Source organism: Pseudophryne corroboree, chromosome 2 (genome assembly GCF_028390025.1).
Source record: "Pseudophryne corroboree isolate aPseCor3 chromosome 2, aPseCor3.hap2, whole genome shotgun sequence".
In the NCBI taxonomy this organism is placed as follows: Eukaryota; Metazoa; Chordata; class Amphibia; order Anura; family Myobatrachidae; genus Pseudophryne; species Pseudophryne corroboree.
The window spans coordinates 181,083,574-181,108,024 of record NC_086445.1 but is presented as its reverse complement, the minus strand read 5'-3'; the positions used below and the strand labels follow the sequence as shown (position 1 = coordinate 181,108,024).

At 48.8% G+C, this 24,451-nt stretch overlaps 1 protein-coding gene across 4 annotated transcripts in view; it reads right to left on the bottom strand.

Moving 5' to 3' along the window:
* The window catches only part of EIF4B (eukaryotic translation initiation factor 4B), a 161,890-nt gene that overhangs the window by 129,834 nt on the left and 7,605 nt on the right, over window positions 1–24,451 (bottom strand). For all 4 annotated transcript variants that reach the window (XM_063952081.1, XM_063952079.1, XM_063952080.1 and 1 more), the window contains exons 2-4: window positions 23,627–23,836; window positions 20,580–20,788; window positions 15,564–15,680 (exon numbers count right to left, since the gene is read on the bottom strand). In XM_063952081.1, the coding sequence (XP_063808151.1) occupies window positions 15,564–15,680; window positions 20,580–20,788; window positions 23,627–23,836 (536 nt within the window). The remainder of the gene's footprint in view (window positions 1–15,563; window positions 15,681–20,579; window positions 20,789–23,626; window positions 23,837–24,451) is intronic.

The following is a 24,451-nucleotide window of genomic DNA, read 5'->3' as shown; positions in this document are numbered from 1 at the left end:
GAGGCCAGGGATCTCCTGTGAGCATCTCTTGTAGATTTGAGTACCAGGCCCTACGAGGCCAGTCTGGGACAACGAGTATTGTCTGTACGTTTCTTTGCCTTATGATCCTCAACACTTTTGTGATAAGAGGAAGAGGAGGAAACACGTAGACCGATTTGAACAGCCACGGTGTTATCAGAGCATCTACTGCCACTGCCTGAGGGTCCCGAGACCTGGCACAATACCTCCGAAGCTTTTTGTTGAGGCGTGACGCCATCATGTCTATTTGAGGAGTTCCCCAAAGACGTGTTATGTCTGCAAAGACTTCTTGATGAAGACCCCACTCTCCTGGATGGAGATCGTGTCTGAGGAGGAAGTCTGCTTCCCAGTTGTCCACTCCCGGAATGAAGACAGCCGACAGAGCGCTTACATGATTTTCCGCCCAGCGAAGAATCCTTGTGGCTTCCGCCATCACGACTCTGCTTCTTGTCCCGCCTTGGCGGTTCACATGAGCCACTGCTGTGACATTGTCTGATTGAATCAGAACCGGTAGGTTTCGAAGAAGACTCTACGCTTGTCGAAGGCCGTTGTAAATGGCCCTGAGTTCCAACACATTGATGTGTAGACAGGACTCCTGGTCTGACCTAAGACCCTGAAAATTTTTTTTCCCTGTGTAACCGCTCCCCATCCTCGGAGGCTCGCGTCCGTGGTAACCAGTATCCAATCCTGAATTCCGAATCTGCGACCCTCCAGCAGGTGAGCACTTTGCAACCACCACAGGAGGCACACACTGGCCCCTGGGGACAGAGTTATTTTCCGACGTAAGTGCAGATGGGACCCGGACCACTTGTCCAGAAGGTCCCATTGAAAAGTCCTTGCATGGAACCTTCCGAAGGGAATGGACTCGTAGGCCGCCACCATTTTTCCCAGAACTCGAGTGCATTTGTGAACTGACACCCTTTTCGGTTTTAGCAGGTCTCTGACCATGTTCTGGATGTCCTGGGCTCTCTCTATTGGGAGAAAGACCTTCATTTGTTCCATATCCAGTATCATACCTACGAACGGTAGTCGAGTTGTCGGAATCAACTGTGACTTCGGTAGATTTAGAATCCGTGATGCTGGAGCACTCTCAGAGAGAGCGCCACACTGCTCAGTAATTTCTCCCTGGATCTCGCTTTTATCAGGAGATCGTCCAAGTATGGGATAATTGTGACTCCATGCTTGCGCAGGACCACTATAATTTCCGCCTTTATCATGATGAAAATCATCGGGCCGTGGAAAGTCCAAACGGCAACGTCTGAAATTGGTAATGACAATCCTGTACAGCGAATCTCAGGTATTCCTGATGGGGGGCATATATGGAGACATGAAGGTACGCATCCTTTATGTCCAGAGACACCATAAACTCCCCCTCCTCCATGTTGGCTATTATTGCTCTGAGAGATTCCATTTTGAATTTGAATCTTTTTATGTACAGGTTTAGGGATTTCAGATTCAAAATAGGTCTGACTGAACCGTCCGGTTTCGGGACCACAAATAGGGTTGAGTAGTAACCTCTTCCCTGCTCCCTTTCCAATGTGGAAGCTGGTAGGGCCGATTTGAAAAATCGGCGCGGGGGCACCTCCTCGAATTCCAATTTGTAACCCTGGGAAACTATTTCCAACACCCAGGGATTCAGGTCTGAACTGACCCAGGCCTGACTGAAAAGTCGAAGACGTGCCCCCACCGGTGCGGACTCCCTCAGGGGAGCCCCAGCGTCATGCTGTGGGTTTTGGAGCAGCCGGGGAGGACTTTTGTTCCTGGGCACCTGCCGAACCAGGTGCTCTTTTGCCTCTGCCCTTACCTCTGGCGAGGAAAGAGGATCCCCGACCTCTTCTGGACTTGTGCGACCGAAAGGACTGCATCTGATAGGGTGTTACTTTCTTTTGCTGTTGGGGAATAGATGGTAAAACATTTGATTTACCTGCTGTAGCTGTGGAAACCAGGTCCATCAGCCCATCCCCAAACAATACATCACCCTTATAGGGTAGTACTTCCATATGTTTTTTGGAATCCGCATCACCCGTCCATTGGCGAGTCTATAAGGATCTTCTCGCTGAGATAGACATGGCATTGGCCCTAGAAGCAGCAATCCAATGTCCCTTTGAGCATCCCTCATAAATAATACTGCTTCTTTTATATGGGCTAGAGTTAAGAATATAGTATCCTTATCCATATTATCAAATTGATCTGTCAGCTCAACTGTCCAAGCTGCAATTGCGCTACACACCCATGCCAACGCAATTGTCGGTCTTAGCACAGCACCCGTATGAGAATAAATACACTTTAAGGTAGTTTCTTGCCTGCGATCTGCAGGGTCCTTAAGGGCCGCTGTGTCAGGAGGCGGTAGCGCCACTTTCTTGGACAAGCGCGTCAGAGCCTTGTCCACAGTGGGGGATGATTCCCAAATCTCCCTGTCCTGCTTAGGGAAGGGGTATGCCATATAAATTATTTTGGGGATCTGCGGTCTCTTTTCCGGAGTCTCCCAAGCTTTTCCAAAGAAATCATTTAATTCATGAGATGCGGGAAAATTAATAATCTGTTTCTTTCCCTTAAACATGTGTCGGGGACCGAGGGTTCATCCTCAATATGCAACACATCCCTTATTGCCACAATCATACACTGAATGGTTTTAGTCACCCTAGGGTACAATTTTACTTCGTCGTAGTCGATACTGGAATCAGAATCCGTGTCGGTAGTAGTGTCTTGTGTTAAGGGACGCTTTTGAGACCCCGACGGGCCCTGTGAGTCGGTCCAATCCGAGGATGTCCCCCCTAATTCAGCCTCATCAAGCCTTTTATGTAAAGATGCCACACTTGCATTCAACATATGCCACATGTCCATCCAATCAAGAGTCGGCACAACCGACGGGGACACACCACTCACTTGCTCCACCTCCTCCTTGGAGAAGCCTTCCGCCTCAGACATGTCGACACACACGTACCGACACCCCACAAACACAGGGATTAACCTATAAGGGGACAAAACCCCAACCAGGCCCTTAGGAGAGACAGAGAGAGAGAGTATGCCAGCACACACCAGCGCTTAAAAACACTGGAAAAAATATGACCAGATAGCGCTTTTTTATATAGAATATACCAATTCCCACTCACTGTGTCGCTAATGTGCCCCCCTCCTCTTTTTCCCAGCCTGTGAAGCTCAGCAGGGGAGAGACCAGGGAGCCAGCGTTCATGCATGCAGCTTCTGTGGAGAAAATGGCGCTGCTTAGTGCTGAGGATCAAGCCCCGCCCACCCGACGGCGGGCTTCGGTCCCAGTGACTTCTCTATTAAAATGGCTGGGGATCTTAGATTAGGCTGCGGAGGCAGTAAGTCTATCTGAATTTGCCCAAAAGTGAGGAATATTGCTGCCCAGGGCGCCGCCGCCCCCCTCGCCCTTCAGTGCTGCTGTGTGTGTGAGACTGGGAGCAATGGCGCGCCCTCATGAAGATCTGATGTCTTCTGCCGCCTAAGATGTCTTCTGCCTTCTCATACTCACCCGGCTTCTATCTTCGGCATCTGTGAGGAGGACGGAGGCGCGGCTCCGGGACGAACCCCAGGCGAGACCTGTGTTCAGACTCCCTCTGGAGCTAATGGTGTCCAGTAGCCTTAGAAGCAGTGCCCAACTTGACAAGCCAGCTCTGCTTCTCTCTCCTCAGTCCCACGATGCAGGGAGCCTGTTGCCAACAGGACTCCCTGAAAATAAAAAAACCTAACAAAATTCTTTTTCAACAGAAAACTCTGGAGAGCTCTCTGCAGTGCACCCATTCTCCTCTGGGCACAATATCTAACTGAGGTCTGGAGGAGGGGCATAGAGGGAGGAGCCAGTGCACACCCATAGTCAAAGTTAATTTTAGGTGCCCTCTCTCCTGCGGAGCCCGTCTATACCCCATGGTCCTTACGGAGTCCCCAGCATCCTCTAGGACGTAAGAGAAAATGTGTTGAAACTGGGCACTTTCGGCATCCGAACAGGAGTTTGAGCAGGGAGTTTAGATGGAAGAGAAACTGCTATTGGACAATTTATATTGCCATTTTGTTTGCTAAAACAGTGACTATGGAGACCCATTAATATACAGCCTTTAACATCTACTTTTGTTATTTACTGGGTGTTTGAACTGCTGATGCAGAGTTACATTATTTTATCCTAATGTAAATATGTTGATCAATTTTTTTAAATTCTAATTAAATTGTTACAAATTGTATAGTATGTTAAGTTTGTACTACAGCAGCGCTGCAGTGTTCTTTCGGACAGCCTTTTTGTTAGAGATTTTGCATTGCTCTACACAGCTGTGATTGCACACATGCTACACTGGTTATAATCATTAACTAGCGCCAGGCCCGAAATATACTTTTCTCGATTTGTATACTTGATAAGAGGGTTTAGTGAGCCTTTAAAAATTGCACCATTTCCTATAGAATAAAATTAATTCAAACAGAGGATTATGGCCCCGATTCAGGACTAAACGCTATTGTGCTGAAATCTCTATGAAGCGATTTCAGTCCATGTGTGTATGGCAGTGTGTTCAAGGTCTTAAACTGCGTTCTCTTCAACTTAAGTCTAAGGGAGCGGTGACGGCATCAACGCACTGTATGGTGGGCACGGTCAGGACAACAGAGGTGCGTCCAGACCATTTGTGGGGCAGGTCGCGGCGGCTGCGTGAAGTCACATGCAGCCGCTACGACCCAAAAGATGGCGTCCCGGTGACTGCTGCGTAGGCATGTGGGACGGACTAGCCCTCTGCTGGGCGTCCCCCCCCCCCACATGATAGGGAAAACGGCACAAACAAAACTCTTTATTCTATGTCCAGTAATAAATTCAAAAATCTAATGTCAAATGCTATAACTGCAAATAATTAAGCCTGCCATAGAATACCTCCCAACATCCTGGAGCCAGATACGCATAAAACGTGGCCTTGCAGCAGCATACATCTATTTATACATAGCTCTATGCAGAACAGCGGTGAGAGAATGCCTCACAACCTCCACCACCTGTCAACCAATCACAGTGCCACCGATTCCAGTCCACCATTTCCCCCACCTCCTCTCTCATCTGTCAGCGCTAGACCACAGCTAGTGGGAACCATGATGAAACCACAACCTGCACATGCAGCCACATCACCTTTCAACAACTAGCGAGTGCTTTATGTGCACGGAACTTCTCAACAGCACGGCACTGCTATCACTTGTGCCAAAAAGTTCGCTATTTCTGAGATATTAACTACTGGATTTAGATTTTCAGGTCCCTTTTATTTAATTTTATTTATGTAAGCCAGTTAGGAAATTTATGAGGATTTACAGAGCACTGGACTTTTACTCACCTGCTTACAGGTGTAGCCATACTTCTTTAACTGCGAAGTAGCATGCTACATGGCATGCAGGCAGGCGACCGCTTCATTAGCATAGCTACATCTGTATATCAACTGCTTTTATTGCATTAACTTCTTTAACTGCACCATGAGCTGATCCTGACCAGAAACGATACGATACATCAGGTTTATTAGACATGCGGCCCTCCGAGTGGATATGCAATTACACATCCCAGCATGCCCGAATAGGAATACTTTGGCATGTAGTGATGTGTAGTTCGACAGAAGCTGGAGGGCCACATATTGAATATGGCTGCTATACAGGGAAGTCAGGCTGAAGGCTGCGTTTTGTACCCTGAATATAAACTGTGATTAGCTGTAACAAAACAAACCTAAAAATAAGAATTTACTTACCGATAATTCTATTTCTCGTAGTCCGTAGTGGATGCTGGGGACTCCGTAAGGACCATGGGGAATAGCGGCTCCGCAGGAGACTGGGCACATCTAAAGAAAGCTTTAGGACTATCTGGTGTGCACTGGCTCCTCCCCCCATGACCCTCCTCCAAGCCTCAGTTAGGATACTGTGCCCAGACGAGCGTACACAATAAGGAAGGATTTTGAATCCCGGGTAAGACTCATACCAGCCACACCAATCACACCGTACAACTTGTGATTTGAACCCAGTTAACAGCATGATAACAGAGGAGCCTCTAGAAAAGATGGCTCACTACAGTAATAACCCGATTTTTTTGGTAACAATAACTATGTACCAGTATTGCAGACAATCCGCACTTGGGATGGGCGCCCAGCATCCACTACGGACTACGAGAAATAGAATTATCGGTAAGTAAATTCTTATTTTCTCTAACGTCCTAAGTGGATGCTGGGGACTCCGTAAGGACCATGGGGATTATACCAAAGCTCCCAAACGGGCGGGAGAGTGCGGATGACTCTGCAGCACCAAATGAGAGAACTCCAGGTCCTCCTCAGCCAGGGTATCAATTTTGTAGAATTTTACAAACGTATTTGCTCCTGACCAAGTAGCTGCTCGGCAAAGTTGTAAAGCAGAGACCCCTCGGGCAGCCGCCCAAGATGAGCCCACCTTCCTTGTGGAGTGGGCATTTACAGATTTTTGGCTGTGGCAGGCCTGCCACAGAATGTGCAAGCTGAATTGTAGTACAAATCCAACGAGCAATAGTCTGCTCAGAAGCAGGAGCACCCAGCTTGTTGGGTGCATACAGGATAAACAGCGAGTCAGTTTTCCTGACTCCAGCCGTCCTGGAAACATTTTTTCAGGGCCCTGACAACGTCTAGCAACTTGGAGTCCTCCAAGTCCCTAGTAGCCGCAGGCACCACAATAGGTTGGTTCAGGTGAAACGCTGAAACCACCTTAGTGAGAAACTGAGGACGAGTCCTCAATTCCGCCCTGTCCGAATGGAAAATCAGATAAGGGCTTTTACAGGATAAAGCCGCCAATTCTGACACGCGCCTGGCCCAGGCCAGGGCCAACAGCATGACCACTTTCCATGTGAGATATTTTAACTCCACAGATTTAAGTGGTTCAAACCAATGTGACTTTTGGAACCCGAAAACTACATTGAGATCCCAAAGTGCCACTGGAGGCACAAAAGGAGGCTGTATATGCAGTACCCCTTTTACAAACGTCTGAACTTCAGGGACTGAAGCTAGTTCTTTTTGGAAGAAAATTGACAGGGCCGAAATTTGAACCTTAATGGACCCCAATTTCAGGCCCATAGACACTCCTGTTTGCAGGAAATGTAGGAATCGACCCAGTTGAATTTCCTCCGTCGGGCCTAACTGGCCTCGCACCACGCAACATATTTTCGCCAAATGCAGTGATAATGTTTTGCGGTTACATCCTTCCTGGCTTTGATCAGGATAGGGATGACTTCATCCGGAATGCCTTTTTTCCTTCAGGATCCGGCGTTCAACCGCCATGCCGTCAAAACGCAGCCGCGGTAAGTCTTGGAACAGACAGGGTCCTTGCTGGAGCAGGTCCCTTCTTAGAGGTAGAGGCCACGGATCCTCCGTGAGCATCTCTTGAAGTTCCGGTTACCAAGTCCTTCTTGGCCAATCCGGAGCCACGAATATAGTGCTTACTCCTCTCCATCTTATCAATCTCAGTACCTTGGGTATGAGAGGCAGAGGAGGGAACACATACACTGACTGGTACACCCACGGTGTTACCAGAGCGTCTACAGCTATTGCCTGAGGGTCCCTTGACCTGGTGCAATACCTGTCGAGTTTTTTCCCAACGGTTTATAATCATGTGGACGACTTCTGGGTGAAGTCCCCACTCTCCCGGGTGGAGGTCGTGCTGAGGAAGTCTGCTTCCCAGTTGTCCACTCCCGGAATGAATACTGCTGACAGTGCTATCACATGATTTTCCGCCCAGCGAAGAATCCTTGCAGCTTCTGCCATTGCCCTCCTGCTTCTTGTGCCACCCTGTCTGTTTACGTGGGTGACTGCCGTGATGTTGTCCGACTGGATCAACACCGGCTGACCTTGAAGCAGAGGTCTTGCTAAGCTTAGAGCATTGTAAATGGCCCTTAGCTTCAGGATATTTATGTGAAGTGATGTCTCCAGGCTTGACCATAAGCCCTGGATATTCCTTCCCTGTGTGACTGCTCCCCAGCCTCGCAGGCTGGCATCCGTGGTCACCAGGACCCAGTCCTGAATGCCGAATCTGCGGCCCTCTAGAAGATGAGCACTCTGCAACCACCACAGGAGGGACATCCTTGTCCTTGGTGGCAGGGTTATCCGCTGATGCATCTGAAGATGCGACCCGGACCATTTGTCCAGCAGGTCCCACTGGAAAGTTCTTGCGTGGAATCTGCCGAATGGGATTGCTTCGTAGGAAGCCACCATTTTACCCAGAACCCTTGTGCATTGATGCACTGAGACTTGGCTCGGTTTTAGGAGGTTCCTGACTAGCTCGGATAACTCCCTGGCTTTCTCCTCCGGGAGAAACACCTTTTTCTGGACTGTGTCCAGGATCATCCCTAGGAACAGAAGACAAGTCGTCGGAACCAGCTGCGATTTTGGAATATTGAGAATCCAATCGTGCTGCCGCAACACTACCTGAGATAGTGCTACACCGACCTCCAACTGTTCCCTGGATCTTACCCTTATCAGGGAATCGTCCAAGTAAGGGATAACTAAAATTCCCTTCCTTCGAAGAAATATCATCATTTCGGCCATTACCTTGGTAAAGACCCGGGGTGCCGTGGACCATCCATACGGCAGCGTCTGAACTGATAGTGACAGTTCTGTACCATAAACCTGAGGTACCCTCGATGAGAAGGGTCAATTTTGACATGAAGGTAAGCATCCTTGATGTCCCGAGACATCATGTAGTCCCCTTCTTCCAGGTTCGCAATCACTGCTCTGAGTGACTCAATCTTGAATTTGAACCTCTGTATGTAAGTGTTCAAAGATTTTAGATTTAGAATCGGTCTCACCGAGCCGTCCGGCTTCGGTACCACAACAGTGTGGAATAATACCCCGTTCCCTGTTGCAGGAGGGGTACCTTGATTATCACCTGCTGGGAATACAGCTTGTGAATGGCTTCCAAAACTGTCTCCCTGTCAGAAGGAGACATCGGTAAAGCCGACTTTAGGAAACGGCGAGGGGGAGACGTCTCGAATTCTAATTTGTACCCCTGAGATATCACCTGAAGGATCCAGGGGTCTACTTGCGAGTGAGCCCACTGCGCGCTGAAATTCAATGAGACGGGCCCCCCACCGTGCCTGATTCTGCTTGTAAAGCCCCATCGTCATACTGAGGGCTTGGCAGAGGCGGGAGAGGGTTTCTGTTCCTGGGAACTGGCTGATTTCTGCAGCCTTTTTCCTCTCCCTCTGTCACGGGGCAGAAATGAGGAACCTTTTGCCCGCTTGTCCACGAAAAGACTGCGCCTGATAATACGGCGTCTTCTCATGTTGAGAGGCGACCTGGGGTACAAACGTGGATTTCCCAGCTGTTGCCGTGGCCACCAGGTCTGAAAGACCGACCCCAAATAACTCCTCCCTTTATAAGGCAATACTTCCAAATGCCGTTTGGAATACGCATCACCTGACCACTGACGTGTCCATAACCTTCTACTGGTAGAAATGGACAACGCACTTAGACTTGATGCCAGTCGGCAAATATTCCGCTGTGTATCACGCATATACAGAAATGCATCTTTTAAATGCTCTATAGGCAAAAATATACTGTCCCTATCTAGGGTATCAATATTTTTAGTCAGGGAATCCGACCACGCCAACCCAGCACTGCACATCCAGGCTGAGGCGATTGCTGGTCGCAGTATAACACCAGTATGTGTGTAAATACATTTTAGGATACCCTCCTGCTTTCTATCAGCAGGATCCTTAAGGGCGGCCATCTCAGGAGAGGGTAGAGCCCTTACAAGCGTGTGAGCGCTTTATCCACCCTAGGGGGTGTTTCCCAACGCACCCTAACCTCTGGCGGGAAAGGTTATAATGCCAATAACATTTTAGAAATTATCAATTGTTATCGGGGGAAAACCACGCATCATCACACACCTCATTTAATTTCTCAGATTCAGGAAAACTACAGGTAGTTTTTCCTCACCGAACATAATACCCCTTTTTGGTGGTACTCGCAGTGATCGCGCTGAGCCCAAAAAAAAGTGGGTCCCAGGGACCCCTCACTTTTAAAAATTGGGGTCCTACCGGTCTTTTTCTGGGTCCCATTGGAATGAAGGTTCGTATTAATCTTAAACTTGTTTGGACACTACAAAAGTGTTGCAAGGTGGGGGGATAGGGTGACAATGCTGCTGGGCTGTGAAGCATGCAGGACACCCTGCACCAGAGGTGTAACTAGACATTTTGGTGCCCTTAGGCAGAAAGTGTATTGGTGTTCCACCTGCCAGGCTGGAAAGCATAGGTGCAAAATTTTAGGGGCGTGGTTTCATAGGGATGGAGCGTGACCACATAATAGTGCCGCTTATACACATTGCACCAGGTAGAACCTCCTATGCACAATGCGCCAGATAGAGCATGTTACACACATTGTGCCAGGCACAGCACTTTTATTATACACATTGCGCCAGGCACAGCACGTTATTATACACATTGCGCCAGGCACAGCAGGTTATTATACACATTGCGCCAGGCACAGCACGTTATTATACACATTGCGCCAGGCACAGCACGTTATTATACACATTGCACCAGGCACAGCACGTTATTATACACATTGCGCCAGGCACAGCACGTTATTATACACATTGCACCAGGCACAGCACGTTATTATACACATTGCACCAGGCACAGCACGTTATTATACACATTGCGCCAGGCAGAGCACGATACAGACACACACATACTTATTATAAGTACACAAACATCGACACACATGTATACACGTGTGTATATATACAGACACAAGCTGCCCATCCCTGTTACCGAGTTGCTGGGTGCTGAGAATGGCAGGGAATCCATGACGATAAGGTCACAACCTGGGAGTAGCTGCGGATTAAGGAATTAGCCGAGAACAGAGCTCTTTCCACTCCGCGTCTCCTGCTGCCTGCCCCCAGGTCCGAGCTCCATAGACACTGTGCCTGACATGCTGTCCTGCCCCCGCCGCCAGGTAATCACTGCTCCGTTCTGGGTGCCGCTCTCTCTGCTGTGTCGGGCCGACTGTGAGTGAGGGGAGGCGCAGCAATGTCTATCAGTGACCTGGGGCAGAGGCGGATTTAGATCTCATGGGGCCCTAAGCAAGATACCAATTTGAGACCCCCTCCCACAAATAATCCATAGCACTGACAACCTGGGGGCCTAATTCAGACCTGATCGCTGCTGTGTGTTTTCGCACAGCAGTCGATCAGGTCTGAACTGCGCATGCACTGGTGCCGCAGTGCATGCCAGACAGCCGTCGGCTGTCTCAGCTCTGCGATTGCATCTGCCTGATTGACAGGCAGAGGCGGGAGGGGGCGGTCCGGCGGCATGTGGCCGCCGTTTAGGGGGTGCGGCCCGGGCAACACAGGCGCGTGCGAACCGATGGGGGGTGGGCTGCGGCGACAGCGTGATCAGAGAATTGCGTATGTCCCTGTGTCCAAAGGGCGGACCCTTCAGAGAGAGAGAGAGGAAAGAGTGAGGTGGGGAAGGCGGCACGTGCTACTACTGTACCTTAATCCAGAAGGTTCTTGAACTTTCTTTGTTCACGGCACCCTTAGTGTCTCAATTTTTTTTGCGGCACCCCTAAGTGTCAGCAGGACTACACTCTGAAAAGCAATGCTTTTTGGAGCTAGGTACATAGGGGTAAGACCGTAGTCCCCATATATAATGGGGACTGCGATCTGCAGCGCTAATTTGCCTTCTGCAGATTTCAGTGAAAACTTCTGCTTTAGGCTAAAAGCACATAGCATCAATTGATAAAATGATGCTTACCTGCCATCCTCCGGTTTCACCATGTCGCTTCTGACCGCTTCACAGCAGGACTCAATCACCTTCAGCAGAAGATGAGGAGGAAGGAAGAGGGCAGAAGTGGAAGAAAGGGGATGGCAGGAACAAAATAGTGGTTTGTGAAGGGCACAGGGGAAAAGTGAGTGGTAAGAATAAATGATAAAAGGTGGGGGTACAGATATAAAAGGAGTAATGAGCAGAGAAGAAAATAGAGGGACATCTGGTTATATTTTCTTCTTTGCCCATTACTCCTTTTATAAGATACAAATATGGGCATGGGGCGACATGAATACATATATTGAGGACTGGATGGGCATGGTGATATGCATAATAATGGGGGGTGGGGCATATAAAAAAAAACACTGGGGCTTAGGGGAGGCGGCCATGGTGACATACACGCTGGGGCCTGGGGATGACCTGATTTCACAAATACACTGGCATGAGGGGGGGACATGGTGGCACACACGTATACAGGGTCTTGATGGGGACATGGTGACACACATTGGGGGGAGGAGTTCACATACAGGGTCCTGGGTGACAAACACACACACACTGGGTCTTGGTGGGGAGGATATGGTGACACATACTGGGGACTTTGGAGGGACACATACAGGGTTACTAGGGCCTGTGGCACACACACTTGGGCAGGGGGGATAACACATACTTTAGTTGGGATTAGGGAAGTCAGCTGTACAGTGATTTATAAAGCTGGGGCAGAGCTGCATTGCAGAGCCTGTAACGCACTGCTGAAGGAGCTCATAATAGGGAGCGCAGCATGTGTAGAGGAGGAGCTGTGTCCCCTATGGAAATGACCAGGAGGACCATAGTGGCGTCACTTCTATTGCCCCTTCCCCCATATTTTTCTGTTGTTTCACAGCTGCCTTTAGGTAAAAGTGTGGGGGGCAGGCATGGGCAATCCATCACTGCAGGAGCCCACCTCCATTCCCCATTTGCCCTTGCAGCTTCCACACCATCCATACCACTCCAGCACATACAGGCACTCAGCACCGATCACGAGCTGTTGATTGGGCGGCGGCCCGCATCATGTCCCTCCCCCGCAGGAAACTACAGCGGTGATATTTGGAGACTGGGGAGGCGGAGCAGGCACCCAGCAGCTGTCACACTACATTCACTGCGCTGACAGTCTGCCGGGGCCTGCAATAATGCTATTTAAACTGTCAGTGGCCCGTATACGGGCCCGAGGGGGAACATCCCCCCTATCAATCGGCGGCAGCGCGCTCTCTCCATGTCCCCCACTGTGAGGTGTCATCAGCGGGAAGATGCAGCTGAGAGCCGACTCCTAGTAAGCAGCGGAGGGATTTTACAAGACCCTTGGGACCTGTCCGCCTCTGACCCGGGGGGACGGGGAGCTCACAGCAGCAATTGTAAGGAGACGGGGAGGCGGCTCCAACCATGCTCCACCCTCCCTGTCTATCACTGACCGGGGGGGGGGGGGGGGGGGCTCACGGCAGCGCAGCACCAATTGTAAGGGGATGGGGAGGCGGCACCAACCATGCTCCACCCTCCCTGTCTATCAGTGACGGGGGGCGGGGAGCTCACGGCAGCGCAGCAGCACCAATTGGAAGGGGAGGCAGCAGGAGGATTATTACACTGGCTGATCGCGGTGTGCAGCAGAGCGGTAATCACAGCGCGTCCTGTGGGACCCGCTGATTTTTGAAAACTGGGTCCCTTACTGCTTATAGCGCGGAAAATACGCGCTATAGCGAGTATTTGCGATCACTGTACTCGTATTATCAGAAATGTGTAAAACATTTTTCATTGCCTCAATCATGTAACGTGTGGCCCTACTGGAAGTCACATTTGTCTCTTCACCGTCGACACTGGAGTCAGTATCCGTGTCGGCGTCTATATCTGCCATCTGAGGTAACGGGCGCTTTAGAGCCCCTGACGGCCTATGAGACGTCTGGACAGGCCCAAGCTGAGTAGCCGGCTGTCTCATGTCAACCACTGTCTTTTATACAGAGCTGACACTGTCACGTAATTCCTTCCAACAGTTCATCCACTCAGGTGTCGACCCCCTAAGGGGTGACATCACTATTACAGGCAATCTGCTCCGTCTCCACATCATTTTTCTCCTCATACATGTCGACACAAACGTACCGACATACAGCACACACACAGGGAATGCTCTGATAGAGGACAGGACCCCACTAGCCCTTTGGGGAGACAGAGGGAGAGTTTGCCAGCACACACCAGAGCGCTATATATATATATATATACAGGGATAACCTTATATAAGTGTTTTTCCCCTTATAGCTGCTGTATCTTAATACTGCGCGTAATTTGTGCCCCCCCTCTCTTTTTTAACCCTTTCTGTAGTGTAGTGACTGCAGGGGAGAGACAGGGAGCTTCCCTCCAACGGAGCTGTGAGGGAAAATGGCGCCAGTGTGCTGAGGAGATAAGGCCGCCGATAAGGGGGCGGAGCCTATCTCCCGTTTTTTTATGTATTCTGGCAGGGGTTAAATGCATCCATATAGCCCAGGAGCTATATGTGATGCATTTTTTGCCATCAAAGGTGTTTTTTATTGCGTCTCAGGGCGCCCCCCCCCCCCAGCGCCCTGCACCCTCAGTGACCGGAGTGTGAAGTGTGCTGAGAGCAATGGCGCACAGCTGCAGTGCTGTGCGCTACCTTGTTGAAGACAGGACGTCTTCTGCCGCCGATTTTCCGGACCTCTTCTGCCTTCTGGCTCTGTAAGGGGGCCGGCGGCGCGGCTCTGGGACCCATCCAGGCTGGGCCTGTGATCGTCCCTCTGGAGCTAATGTCCAGTAGCCTAAGAAGCCCAATCCACTCTGCACGCAGGTGAGTTCGCTTCTTCTCCCCTTAGTCCCTCGATGCAGTGAGCCTGTTGCCAGCAGGTCTCACTGAAAATGAAAAACCTAAACTAAAACTTTCACTAAGAAGCTCAGGAGAGCCCCTAGTGTGCACCCTTCTCGTTCGGGCACAAAGATCTAACTGAGGCTTGGAGGAGGGTCATGGGGGGAGGAGCCAGTGCACACCAGATAGTCCTAAAGCTTTCTTTAGATGTGCCCAGTCTCCTGCGGAGCCGCTATTCCCCATGGTCCTTACGGAGTCCGCAGCATCCACTTAGGACGTTAGAGAAATGGACTTGCAGCACTAAGAAATAAGATACACCCATGTGAACCTAAACACGGCAGTCTGACTGGAAGGGGATGAGAGATAGATATATAGATATACACACACACACACACATATATATATATATATATATATATATATATATATATATATATATATATATATATATACATACATATATATATATATATATATATATATATATATATATATACACACACACACACACTTTTTATTTTTTATTAGGAAAATATTTTTCAAAGCGGATAGCAGTTTTAAACACAACACTGACTTACATTTGTAAAGTTACCATTTAGTTTTTCATACTAATTAACAACTGTACTACATTCCCAGTTCCTGCTGAATGGAAGCTGTCATGATGTGGGCTCATGGAATTGTCTGCAAAGTAGATCTATTTTTTTTTTTTTTTTTTTAAAGATGTGCTGTGTAAAAATCATGTACAAAAACAAGTTCAAAAGCCTATTCACTGCACTTAGTGTACCGCTAAAGAAATATGGCAGCTACCAGTAAGCAACAACTGGTTTAGTTATGAAGGAATGAAATGCAGATCATGGAGCAGAAACTCAGCTGCCGCGCACCTCAGGTGCAAGTTTTCATTGTTCTAATGAGTGGAAATTTTGAGACACTAATCTTATGCATCGCTTATGAACTTACTTCTTCATTAAGACTCAAAGCCCGTAGAAGAGAGTCCAAGTCATCAAATTCTGCATAACCAAATCCTTTTAATCTCTCTGGATTGCTGGGCTCACGAGGTAAGCGAACAGCACTTATCTAGGTATGAAGAACAAAGAACAGCATAAGACAAGTCACCAAGAGTCATATACACAGGATAACTACTTTGTAAACACACCAACCACAGTTAAACAGGTTCATAATACTGTATTTTATTCTCTTTACAGTTGAAAATTGAGCTACTGTTTGGATATTACATCGGACTTGTAAAATGACTGCACAGACAATTAGTTATGTTGCACGATTTTAAACAGTGCAATAACAAACCACTGAACGTTATAGCCTCTCATCGTAACACTTGTAGTTTCCAGCAGTAAAATGGGCAAGCAAAAAAAAATTAAAAAAAGTCGGATTTTAATTACCTACCGGTAAATCCTTTTCTCGTAGTCCGTAGGAGGATGTTGGGGTCCATATTAGTACCAAGGGGTATAGACAGGTCCACCAGGAGCCATTGGCACTTTAAGAGTTTAACAGTGTGGGCTGGCTCCTCCCTCTATGCCCCTCCCACCAGTCTCATTCTAGAAACTGTGCCCGAGGAGAAGACATACTTCGAGAGAAGGAAATACACAGACCGTGGCAAGATTCATACCAGCTCACAACACAAGGCGAATCCGGCCAACATGCCGGAAAACTCAGCAACAGCTGAAACAGTACTGAAACCGTAAAGACCGCAGAACTTACCTAGGAACATGGCAGTACTGAACCAAACAACCACTGCAGGATAAAGAAGCGCTGGGCGGGCGCCCAGCATCCTCTACGGACTACGAGAAAAGGATTTACCGGTAGGTAATTAAAATCCTATTTTCTCTTACGTCCTAGAGGATGCTGGGGTCCATATTAGTACCATGGGGATGTACCAAAGCTCCCAGAACGAGAGGGAGAGCATGCAGACTCCTGCAGAACTGCTTGACCGAACTTGAGGTCAGAGGCAAAAGCACCGAACCTGTAAAACTTAGCAAACGTGTTCGATCCAGACCAAGTAGCTGTTCGGCAAAGCTGTACAGCAGAGCCACCAAAGAAGAACCCACCATACGAGTAGAGTGGGCCTTAACAGATTTTGGACACGCCAATCCTGCCATAGAATATGCATGCTGGATGGTGAACCTGATCCAGCGTAAAATCGACTGCTTAGAAGCAGGACACCCAATTTTCTTGGGATAATAGTGGACAAACAGAGTCAGATTTTCTGTGACGTGCCGTCCTCTTCACATAAATCTTCAAAGCCATCAAAACATCCAAGGACTTTGAAGCAATTGAGGAGTCAGTAGCCACTGGCACCACAATAGGTTGGTTGATATGAAAAGCCAACAACCTTAGGAAGGAACTGTTGACGAGTCCTGAGTTCCACCCCATCTTCATGGAAGACCAGATAGGGACTTTTACAGGACAAAGCCCCCAATTCCGGCACACGTCGCACCGAAGGCAAGGCCAACAAAGTTACCGCCTTCCACGTGAGAAACTGGATTTCAGCCTCCTGTAGAGGCTCAAACCAATCCGATTGCAGGAACTGCAACACCACATCAAGATACCAGGGTGCCGTTGGTGCCACAATGGGAGGCTGGATGTGCAGAACCCCTTTCAAAAAGGTCTGAACCTCAGGGAGGATGTCCATTTGTTTCTGGAAGAAAATGAACAAAACCGAGATCTGGACCTTGACGAAGCCCAATCTCAGGCCCATATCTACACCCGTTTGCTGGAAAAGGAGAAAAAGTCCAAATTGAAACTGCACCGCAGGAAATGTCTTGGATTCACACCAAGACACATTTTTTCCAAATTCGATGGTAAATGTTTAGACGTTACCCCCTTCCTAGTCTGTATCAGGGTAGGAATATCGCTCGGAATACCCTTCCGAGCTAAGATCTGGCGCTCAACCGCCATGCCGTCAAACGTAGCAAGTCTTGATAAGCGAATGGCTCCTGCAGTAGAAGATCCTCCCGAAGAGGTAGGAGCCTTGGATTTTCCAGCAGTAGATCCAGCAGATCCGCATACCAAGCCCTCCTTGGCCAGTATGGAGCAATGAGAATTGCCAGAACTTTTGTTCTTTTTCCAAGTTGTAGAACTCTTGGAAGTAGAGGAAGTGGAGGGAATACATATACTGACGTGAACACCCACGGCGTTACTATCGCGTCCACTACCACTGCCTGTGGGTCCCTCGACCTGGAACAGTACCCCCGCAGCTTCTTGTTAAGGCGGGAGGCCATCATGTCTATTTGAGGAACCCCCCACCAACCGGTTACCTCAAAGATCACCTCCGGATGGAGGCCCCGATCTCCTGGATAGAGATCGTGTCTGTTGAGGAAGTCCGACTACTCCCGGAATGAAGATTGCCGACATCACTACAGCGTGCCTTTCTGCCCAGAGGAGGATCTTTGTCACGTCTGAAATTGCAGCCCTGCTCTTCGTTCCGCCTTGTCAGTTTATGTAGGCCACTGTGGTCACATTGTCAGACTGCACCTGAACAGCCCGATCCTGTACAAGGTGTGCTGCTTGAAGAAGGCCGTTGTATACGGCTCTCAGCTCCAGGATGTTTATCGGAAGAAAGGACTCCTGACTCGACCACCTTCCTTGGAAGGATTCCCCTTGAGCAACTGCTCCCCAACCTCTTAGACTTGAATCCGTGGTTAAAAGAATCCAGTCCTGAACTCCGAACTTTCGGCCCTCCAGAAGGTGTGGTAGATGTAGCCACCAGAGAAGCGAAATCCTGGTTTCGGAGACAGACGTATCCTCTGGTGCACGTGTAGGCGAGATCCCGACCACTGGTCCAAGAGATCCAGTTGAAAGGAGCGAGCATGAAACCTTCCGTACTGCAGAGCCTCGTAGGAGGCAACCATCTTCCCAGAAGGCGGATGCACTGATGAACTGACACCCTGGCAGGCTTCAAGACATCCCGAACCATGGTTTGAATCACCAACGCTTTCTCCACCGGTAGAAACACCCTCTGCACCTCCGTGTCGAGGATCATCCCCAGGAAAGACAGCCTCCTTCAGAATCCAACCGTGCTCCTTGAGCAGATGTGTCGTGAGAGCAATGGATCTTAACTTCTCCTTGGACAATGCCTTGATCAGCAGATCATCCAGATACTGAATTCTGTTCACCCCCTTCTTGCGGAGGAGAACCATCATCTCTGCCACCACCTTGGTGAAGACCCTCGGTGCCGTGAAGAGACCGAACGGCAGTGCCTGAAACGGATAGTGATCGTCTAACAGTGCAAACCTGAGATAAGCCTGATGCAGCGACCAAACGGGAATGTGGAGGTACGCATCATTGATGTTCAGGGACACCAGGAACTCCCCCTCCGTCAGTCCTGAGATAACTGCCCTCAGAGACTCCATCTTGAATTTGAAGTCCCTGAGATAAGGGTTCAAAGATTTCAAGTTCAGAATTGGCCTTACTGAAGCATCCGGCTTCGGAACCACAAAAAGGTTCGAATAGTAACCCTTGGTCAACTGATGAGGTGGAAATGGAACAATGACCTCGGACACTTTCAATTTTCGAATAGTGTCCAGAAGAATAGCTCTGTCGGCAAAGCCGGCATGCCTGATTTGAAGAATCTGTGAGGTGGGAGAGTTTGAGATTCCAGATTTGGCACGACCACCTCTAAAGATGCAAGAGGGTTTGTTCTTTCTAGGCCTAGTGGGCCGAAAGGACTGACGTGTTGGGAGTAAAAGGCTTCTTCGTAGCCGGTGCAGCTGAGGGGAGAAAAGGAGACTTACCCGCTGTAGCCGTGGCAATCCACGCATCCAGCTCCTCCCCAAACAGAGCCTGACCTGTATAGGGTAGGCTCTCCACACTCTTCTGGATTTTGCGTACGCAGACCATTGGTGCAGCCAGAGACCCCTCCGAGCCGAGACGAACATGGAGATCCCCGCTGCCATGGAGGGGGAGAGAGAGGGGGGAGAGAGAGAGAGAGAGGGAGAGGGAGAGGGAGAGGGAGAGGGAGAGGGAGAGGGAGAGGGAGAGGGAGAGGGAGAGGGAGAGGGAGAGGGAGAGGGAGAGAGAGAGAGAGAGAGAGAGATTGGAGCCAACCCACGCACAGCGCTATATAGGTATAGGGAGACCCTTAACCAGCGCTGTGTCCATTAATAGGTAACAGTCTATACACAGCCTCCCCTCCTTTCTACAACCCTCTGGTACCGTACAGATAGCTGGAGGGACTGCTCTTCCACTAGCAGCGTGTCTGCAGGCAGGAAAATGGCGCTGAACCCTGCTAGGTCTGCTCTGAGAAGCTCCGCCCCCTTAATGGCACTGTCTTCCCGCTCTTCCTAGATTATACTGGCCTGAGGATTTTGTGCTGGCTGAGATCCTTTTGGTCAGTGTAGGTTTAGGGCACCCCTCACAGCGCCGCACCTAAGTACCGCTGAGCTCCCCAGAGCGCAGTTAGTACTGCGCTCCTACCCTGTAGCCGCCATCTTCACATCGGCTCCCTGCTTGTTAGGGAGCCGACTCACTCGCCTCACTTCAGCTCTGTAAGGGGGTGGCGGCAGCATGCTGCTGGGGTGAGCGTTCCCCTGCGGCAGGGAGCGATCTATCCCCTCTGGAGATCAGTGTCCAGTTAGCGGAGACAGTGGCTCAGACCCTGCAGGGCGGACACTGCTCCTCCCCCCCCCCCCCCCTCAGTCCCTCGATGCAGGGAGGCTGTTGCCAGCAGCCTCCCTGTAAAAAAAAAAAAAACAACACACTCTAAAATTAACTTTTCTAAAGAAGTTCAGTAGAGCTCCCCTAGCTGTAACCGGCTCCTCCGGGCACATTTTCTAAACGGAGACTGGTAGGAGAGGCATAGAGGGAGGAGCCAACCTACACTGTTAAACTCTTGAAGTGCCAATGGCTCCTGGTGGACCTGTCTATACCCCATGGTACAAATATGGACCCCAGCATCCTCTAGGACGTAAGAGAAATATATACTAATCACATCGAAACCTGACACAAGCCACTACTCACATTGAGTCCCCTGAAGAACTTCTGTATGGATTCTTCAGACACATCATAGGGAAGATTTCCAAGGAAGGCAGTGAAGGGAGGGCTTTTAGGGAGGCGACTTCGGTCCACGTTAGGTTCACGTGCAGCTCGGGGAGCCGTAGGCAGGATGGAACGATCAATTGGGGCGGCTCTATACATATCATCCTCGTTGCTATGCCATGATGTTGAGACTGGAAATGTATAAAGGTTGTTATTTAATTTAGCAGCAACATAACAGACATTTTAAAATAAACATAACAAGGCAGTTCTGGTTTCTTTGAAGGGTAGTTCAGTTTTCAAAATTAGATCTGCAGTTTTGTTTTATTGTAAATTTTCTACGCTGCACAGCAACAAACAGATGCTTCTAGAACACGCAGTGCTCCAAGTAGTCTAATAACTAAACATGAACTCAAATATCACTTTATTAGGCAACACCGTCCTAGCATAGGCGAGAAATCCCTTTGGTCCCAGAACAACCTGGTTTGTAGAATGGATTCAACAAGGTGTTGGAAACATTCCTTAGAGATTTTGGCCCATAGTGACAGGATAGCATCACGCAGTTGATGTTGATTTATCGGCAGCACATTCATGCTGCAAATCTCCGCTACATCGTATGATCCTCTACCAGAATGAGAGCTAGTGACTGAAGGCCTTGGAGTACACGGACCTCCTCGTCATGTACATGGAAACCAGCTTGAAATGACATGCGCTTTGTAACAGGGAGCATCATCATACTGGAAGAAGGCATTAGAAGATGGCTAGACTGTATGTGGCCATACAGGGATGCACAATGTCTGCGACAAAAGCCAGGCAGGCTATCGCATTTAAACAAAACAATTGGTATTAAGAAACTTAAAGAAAACATTCCCTGCACATTATATCATCAGCCTGAACCACTGACATAAGGAAGGATGGAACAATGTTTGTGCCAAATTCTGACCCTTCCACCTGGTTTTGGTGACCCTGTACTTCACTGTAGCTAAAGTTTCCTTTTCTTAGATGACAGGAGCGGAACCAGTGTGGTATTTGGATACTTTAGCTCATCCACTTTAACGTGCTGTGCATTCAGAGAGAATCTTCAGGAGTCCAAGGATGGAATCCCATCAGCCGGTAAAAAACAGACGACCGTAATCCCGACCACCTCCATGCCACAGACAGAGTGGGAATATAACCTGGGGTGAGCACAACCAGCTACCGGGCCAGTAGTGTGGCGAGCACGAGAGACGGGATGCCGCTGTCAGTAGCTCTTCAGCAACCACTGTTGTAACGCATATTTCAGCTACAGTCATCTGCTTGTCAGCATAAAGAAGTCTGGCCATTCTCATCTGTAGTCATTTCTTTCAAAGACTGCACCCACCTTGAATGTTTTTGTTTTGTTTTGTTAAGCTCAACATTTTCTGTAACCTCTAGAGAATCTTGTGCATGAAGCCCGCAGTTTCCAATATAAAAAAAAACCTCATCGGGAAATTAATGCCTAATTCCTATAGCGCAAAGCTGAATAGGATCAGGCCAGGTGGGAAACAGATCTCATCAAATCTTCACACTCTGGTCTGTCTCTTTGAATGTGTGCCGAAATCTTCCATTTTTTCAAGTATTTAAGAAAGCACACGCAACTTCTTTCTTATTTCCAATCTAGACCACACAGCATTTATCCTACCACCTCTGATGCATGTTGGAGAGGCTGTTGTCAGGTAGATCCTTTTGTAGTTCTCTTGTGGAGTGGCCCCAAATGCCAATAGTTCTGGAAAGAGGTTCTACTCTATGGCTTCCATTATTAATGCTCCTGTCAGTCCCCAAACACGTTACTCCTTGTCAATCCAAAACCTGCCCTATTATCACTACAAATTGTTAGGACATTGTTAGTGCGGCCTTGTGGCACATATCCCTTTTCCCTATCTTCTTGGAAAGATGTAATCATAACCAGCATACTTATTACTCTGCTATATACTTCTATAACGTTTTTCGGCTGTGTTTCACAAAAGATCTTTGCTTTATTAATAGTTTAAAGCTCTGTAACCCATAATTAGGAACTCCCAGCCACACATCCTGACCACACTCCCTTAATACCAACCCCTCCTCCTAGATCACTATTCTATTTTGTTAAAAGAAGTCATCATTGTCTTCCAACTGAACTGGTCCTTATGTCTTACTGCATGTTACTACCTGAGTGTGTTAACAACTTTTACTTTAACTTGTTGATGGGGTCTTTGTTCACACTCTATACCCACATATCTGTATTATGGGATCTGTTCAGGCATATGATCGGCACGCAGACGCCAGAATCCCAAACACCGAAATACAGAGAGTGCTGCCGAGACTCCTGCTTGGTGAGCTGTGGGGGGAGGGGAGGTTAAGGCTGCGGGGTGGGAGTCTTCGGTTTAGGCACCACCGGGAAGGGTTAGGCTGCTGGGGAAGGTAAAGGTTAGGGTTGGGCTGCGGGAAGGAGACAGAAAGGGTTAACACATATCCAACCCCGGTTGGGAGACTCTGCTTCGGGATGCCTAGTGTTCACTCTAGGCTGTTTTAGCAGGGCGCCGCGCCCTGCCCGTTTTTTAGCAGGCAAAAACCCGCCCTGCCCCTTTTGCGGCGCCCTGCTAGAACAGCCGCCCGCTCCCTGCGTGTATAGATGCCGTGCGCATGCGCGCAGCATCCATTCACGCATTGGGAGAGGGCTGGGGAAGCCCAGCACCGACGGAGGTGCTGGGCACGCCCCCAACAGTGACGTCGCCGGCCACAGACGCTCTCTATAGTAGCGTCTGTGGGCCGCACCGCCCCCTAAAATGACGTCGGTGTGGCCACGCCCTCTAATTTGCATGGCCACACCCCCATTTCGGGCGCACATGTGCCCCCGGAGTCCGGCGCCCTGCCCCTTTTCACTCCTAGAGTGAACACTAGATGCCGGTGGCAGTCATATGACCGCCAACATCCCATTCGCCGGGTTATCGTATGTATCCCTGTATTATACCTGGTTGTTACACCTTTAGTCATTTGCTTGAAAAAATAATAATAAAGGGAGCAAGAACACTTACCATCGCCCTCCAAATCATCGGTTTCATCTGCCCAACTGACAGGTTTTTGGGAATAGGTGGGGGGACCTCCTCCTCCTCCGCCGCCGCCGCCACCACCACCACCACCGCCGCCGCCCCCGCCACCACCACTAACACCTCCGCTAGTGTTCCCCTCATCGGCTAAGAAGTCTGTGAGGGTCAAAGTCTTCCCCTTCTTGTTCTTCTTCTTAGCTGTGAGATTGAATGAGAATTATATTAAAAAAAACTTTAGCCAATCAAAGTCATTTCTATGGAAAAAAAAATGAATAAATTGATAAACCTGCATTATGTATAGAATTGACTGGGTATAAACATCAAATACATACAGTTGCAAGATTTACTACAATGTTATAAAATCGAGGCTTAATAGATACTATTTAACTGCAAAACAAATTGTAAATTCACCGGCACACTGTAAGGGGAGAAAGTAGCTATGGCGATTCTAGAAAGCACTGCTGATGGAGAGGAAGCCATGGGTAGGGGACAATATATAATTTAGTTACCAATATAACCATTTTAGTACCAGTCTGAATATTAGGAAAAGCATAACAAACTACAGCCACCCAATAATGGTGGGGATGGATTTATAGGGATCTATACGAGTACTTTTGAGCTACTCTGAGAATTGGTTGTGTGTTACACAGTGCAAGACATTTCCATGACAAAGCAACAGATACAAAAACTTGTGTAGTTCCCTGATGTTTGCTCTACTAGCATGCAAAAAGTTAATGTATCATAATACAAAAGACATTACCAATTATATGAGGCACACGAAGAACAGGGAAAGGCACTAGCAAAAAGACTTGT